Raw genomic sequence first — 4,825 nt, 5'->3', positions numbered from 1 at the left:
AAAATTTAGGAAAATCATGCCCTAAAAAATATATACAAGTGAATCGAGACATGACGTGTCTACAGCCATGTGGAATGCTTGGTAGGACCTGGGGTTGTCTTAGCACCTTGGGGCCGATGCCTTGGTTTCCATGGGGTGAACACTGACGTCTAAAAGGTTAAGAAAGACCTTCAAGGACTCTATCGCCTTGATGGATGCTGGTAGGACTCTGGGGTATATTATGGGCCCTCGAGACCGATGCCCTCATCTTCATGGGGTACTCCTTATGTTAAAAAGAAAGAAAAGGGTCTGTCGCCCTTGAGATAGTTAGCGGCCTTTAGATTCTCTTGGCGGAGGTCTCTTGGCCATTGCTTGGGTCTCATTGGGATGGAACCTTCCTCTTTATTCATTTTTTACACACACACAAAAAAAAAAAGGTCCAATCACCATTGCTCATATTTAGGAGTTGGGTTGCCACTTAGGAATAACTTAAACACTTATAGGACATTGAGACTGCGATCATAACCTGCGGTGTACAAGCACACTTGCCTTTGCGTAGCACTATCTACCACCTAGTCTCACTTTGACTAGTCTTTACTCACCTCTTTTAGCACTCTTTAACTCTAATCAGCCTTTCACTTGTATGCTCACATCTGAGATTGTCATTGCTGGTTTTTTTTTTCAATAAAAGGATTTACTTGTATCCATTGTTTTTTGCAGCTTTTGCTTCTACCGCGCTCGAGGACGTGTGCAAAAATAGGAAGGGGGGAGTGTTGCGTGACGAGTGGTGATCAATGCAAGGATGCAACACAAAGATGCAAGCAGGAAAACAAGTGACATTCTTATTTAGGGCTCTTGTAAAGAGTTCCAAGTTATAGATGAGTGTGGGAGTGGGCTTAAGAATAATCCCACATGGGAAGTTTTGGGAGTTTTAGGAGTTTTAGTATAAAAAGTGGCTCATTTGAGAGCTTAGGCACACTTTGGGCTAAGTTCATGCAAGAGCTCCTTTGAGAGAGCTACTCTCCCTCTTCTCCATAGAGGTGAAGACTCTTCTCTCACCCCATCTACATCTTTGTATGAGATAAATCTCTTCATTAAATCAATAGCAATGTCATGAGTCTTTGTCATCCTCTTCTCTAATCATTTTACTCTTATGCATGCTTTTAGTATTTCGTTTTTGTGTATGTGGGCTGATTTGAAGCTTTCATGGAAGCTTGATACTTGAGTGTGTGCATGCTTGTAGGAAGAGAGGAGTGGAGTGAGGTCTTTCTCTTTGCTTGTGTGCATAGTGATTGTGTTCCTCTTGCTTGTATTTGTGAATGAATGGGTGTGTAGGAATGAGGGCAAGTTGAGCTTGTGTGTGTGCTTAGTCTAGTGTCATGTGATGGTAGCCATAGGCATCTCTCCTTTTTAGAGGATAAGCTTTCGTGCACCGGTACGGGTTGAATCCCTAGCTCCGAAAGGGATGCAAATCCCATTGGATTGAGCTACACACGGATCATACTACTCATGCTACAAGTGAGAGAGTCTACCGTCTCTCCATCGTCGAAATAAGCGTCGAAAGTTCCTGCATTCGTTGAAATAACCGTCAAAAATTTCCTGCATCCGTGAAATAAGGGTCGAAATGTTCTACATCCGTCGAAATAATCGTTAATGCCAGTCGAAATAATCATTGAAATAGCAGTCAAAATATGCGCCAAAAATACCGTCGAATATGCACCAAAAATGTGTATTTCGACGCATATTTCGTATTTAGGTGTGCTAGTGCTGGAATCCATGTGCTGGAATCCATGGTGAATGAGAGAGAGGGAAAGCAAGAGCTGAACAAAATTGCAATGTAGAGAGGGGAGAGACAAATCTCATATATTGATTTAATGGTAGCCAACCTATTTATAGGCTTGTAATAAAAGTGATTAGAAGATGATTAAGAGATAATCCCATCTACCTAATCCAAAAGTGCATGAAAAAGAGCACCCATTGCATAGAATGGAGTGTAATCCAAAAGACTATTTTATATGTTATGGCTATCTCTTAGACCATAGAACCATATGCCCATATCGCTAATATTACATGATATTTTGGTGTATTTCTAATACCCTCTCTCAACGAAATATCCATGGTTACTATGATGTCAATGCTAGCTCTACTTACTATTTACAATGTTGTTTGTGAAGACCATCTAAGTTCCTGTAGGTCTTGCTCATGGTGGTTTACAATGCGAGTCAATGATGACAGATGCTAGACTTCTCGTTATGATTACATTTCACTTAGGATAGAGGGCCGGGGTGACCACATGTGGGCTTGTTCTAGCTGGCCTAGAAAGCCCAATTATCTTGAGCAAAGTTGAGCTCTACTGACTTCTTTCTTCTCTGCTTCTTTATCACTTGATTCATCGTCACCAGGAGTGCCTTCTTTGCTTTTTTAATGAAGAAATAATCTTTCTCTTCATGCCTTATTTTTCCACAAAAATTATAGGACTTCGTAGAAAGACCCCTTTTTAGATGTGCACCTTAAAGGGAGCTTTTGAACCAAACTTCTTAAATCCACCTTTGTTGAAAATTTCTCCTTCTAAGATGCTTTGCCTATGCTTAACTTTGTTAAACTCTTCTAATAAAGATGCTTCAATATCCATCAATGTAGATACAAGTACACTGGTAAGAGTAGTAATAATGTTATTATATTCTCTCTAAGGGAGACTTTTTAAAAGAGCTGCTATAATAACATCTTCCTCAATATGTTTTCCAATTGGGTGATGATGTGCTTACTCACATTGCTGGCATTAAGAATGCCAAATTGGCATGGCAGGATTTTTGGCACAGACTCAAAAGCTCAAAGATCGATCTTCCCAAATACAATAAAATTATGATCGTACGTTCGTTGAACGAGTCCTTTCCAAGAGGTGGTGTTGGGTTGGAACACGCATGCGTACCGCTTTTTTTTGCAGGAGACGAGCGTCACACTCAACGACAACAACAACGCTCTTTCATGGCGCAGAAGGAGCACCATGAGAGACCTCACGCAGTGGCCATCCCCTTGCCTGCCCAAGGTCATCTCAATCCCCTCATGCGCTTTTGCATGACCTTGGCTTCCAAGGGGTTCATCATCACCTTCGTCAACATCGACCCCATCCACCGGCGCATCCTGCAGTGCAGCACAGCTAGTAGTGATGAGCAGCTGACTAGACAGGACGCTGCTCACGCTTCGGCGCTAGATATTCGCAGAGTGAGCCTCCCCATCGATGGGTTGGACCTGGCCAACGACTTCCGATTGCCTTTTGTCGATTTTCTCACCGCTACCCAAGCGCTCAGCGATCCCATCGAGCGCTTGCTGCAACGCATCTCCAAAGAAGGTCCTCCCGTCACCTGCCTGATCTCGGATGTCTTCATGTCCGGCCCAACGCAGGGGGTGGCGGACAAGCTGGGCATACCCAGGGTGTGTCTCTTCCCGTCAAGCCAGAGTGTGAATCTCTTTTTCCTCTACATCCACACGGGCCTCTTGCCGCTTGAAGAGGGTAAGCAGCGTCGACCTCTTCGCACCAAAATATATTTTATCTCATTGTCATGGGTTCTAATTAGACTAATTTTGGCAGTCATTCGATTAAGCATCCACCGGGACAGGCCGGCGGAGATGTTCTGCGAGGATCTACCTGGGCTGCCGCCCTTGCGCAACCGAGACATGCCGCCTTTTAAGCATATTGTGGAAGAGAGTGACCGCTTGATTCCGCTCATTGTGCGTCAATGCCAGATAGCCTACCAGAGCTCCCACTCCATCGTCGTCAACTCCTTCGACGAGCTGGAGGCGCCCGCCTTCGAAGCCATGGCCAGGCTGCTGCCGCAGCCTATCTATGGGGTGGGTCCGCTCGTCGAGCACCTGGAGGGTGAGAGCAGCACCAGCCTGTGGAGGGAAGAGGACCACTGCCTGCACTGGCTCGACCAGCAACCACTTCGATCCGTTCTCTACATCTCCTTCGGCAGCATCGCCCTCCTCTCCAAGCAGCAATTCGAGGAGGTGCTTGCAGGCCTTGAAGCGAGTGGGCAGAGGTTCCTTTGGGCGTTCCGCCCAGACCTCCTGCAAGACGCCTCTGAAATGCCACCCGAGTTCCTGGAAACCACCAAGAACCGCTCGTGCATCGTCCCTTGGGTCCCCCAGCTTCGCGTGCTCTCCCACCCCTCCGTGGGCGGCTTCCTGACCCATTGTGGTTGGAACTCCACCATCGAAGCCATCTCCTCAGGCGTCCCCATGCTCTGCTGGCCGTACCTCTGCGACCAACAGCTTGACGCCAAGTACGTCGTAGAGGAATGGCGAGTGGGGCTGAGATTTGAAGCCGGATCGGAGGGGGGAAGTTTGGTGGACAGAAGTGAAGTGGAGAGAGTAGTGAGAGCGTTGATGGAAGGCCAAGAAGGCAAGACGCTGTGGAAGAGCGCCTCCAAGCTGAGCGAAGCTGCAAGCTGCAGCCGACAACCTGGAGGATTGTCCCACCGAAACATCGAATCTTTCGTTCACGCCTTCTCACCACGTCATGAATGATCGAGAGTTTTGACCTTGATTCCCGTCGGCTAAATATAATATAATAACATTTCGTATATCTCCTAGGTAGGCTAATAATACAAACATCATTTCGTATTTTGATATAATATATTTCGTATTTCGTGTGGCTTAAAACTGTTTTTTAGAAAGGATAATTTTATTATTAATATCGTTTAGTTACAAAAAAAGATGAAATGTCCCTTGTGATCAATAGGCTAAGTGCTGATGAGTAATTGCTTGTTAGAGTCTAGTAGCTTCGACTTAAAGGGGCCAGTGATAATTTTTAATTTAGCTACAAACACCTCTTCCTTCTATTCGG

At 45.4% G+C, this 4,825-nt stretch overlaps 1 protein-coding gene across 1 annotated transcript; it reads left to right on the top strand.

Moving 5' to 3' along the window:
* Positions 1 to 2,925: 2,925 nt before the first annotated feature.
* Positions 2,926 to 4,610, top strand: LOC147641348 (UDP-glycosyltransferase 85A1-like). The gene is made up of 2 exons (XM_086820693.1): positions 2,926 to 3,490; positions 3,569 to 4,610. The coding sequence occupies exons 1-2, from the start codon at positions 2,965 to 2,967 to the stop codon at positions 4,504 to 4,506; spliced, it is 1,464 nt and encodes a 487-aa protein (XP_086676819.1). The 5' UTR covers positions 2,926 to 2,964; the 3' UTR covers positions 4,507 to 4,610.
* The last annotated feature ends 215 nt before the right edge of the window (positions 4,611 to 4,825 follow it).

This window comes from Cibotium barometz, chromosome 2 (assembly GCF_041138505.1).
Source record: "Cibotium barometz isolate CiBa-2024 chromosome 2, ASM4113850v1, whole genome shotgun sequence".
NCBI lineage: Eukaryota > Viridiplantae > Streptophyta > Polypodiopsida > Cyatheales > Cibotiaceae > Cibotium > Cibotium barometz.
This window is presented reverse-complemented; position numbering and strand designations above follow the sequence as displayed.

Coding starts and splice junctions, on each gene's coding strand:
- LOC147641348 (XM_086820693.1), top strand. CDS start 2,965: ATGGCGCAGAAGGAGCACCATGAGAGACCTCACGCAGTGGCCATCCCC. Junction 3,491..3,568: donor CCTCTTGCCGCTTGAAGAGG/GTAAGCAGCGTC, acceptor TAATTTTGGCAG/TCATTCGATTAAGCATCCAC.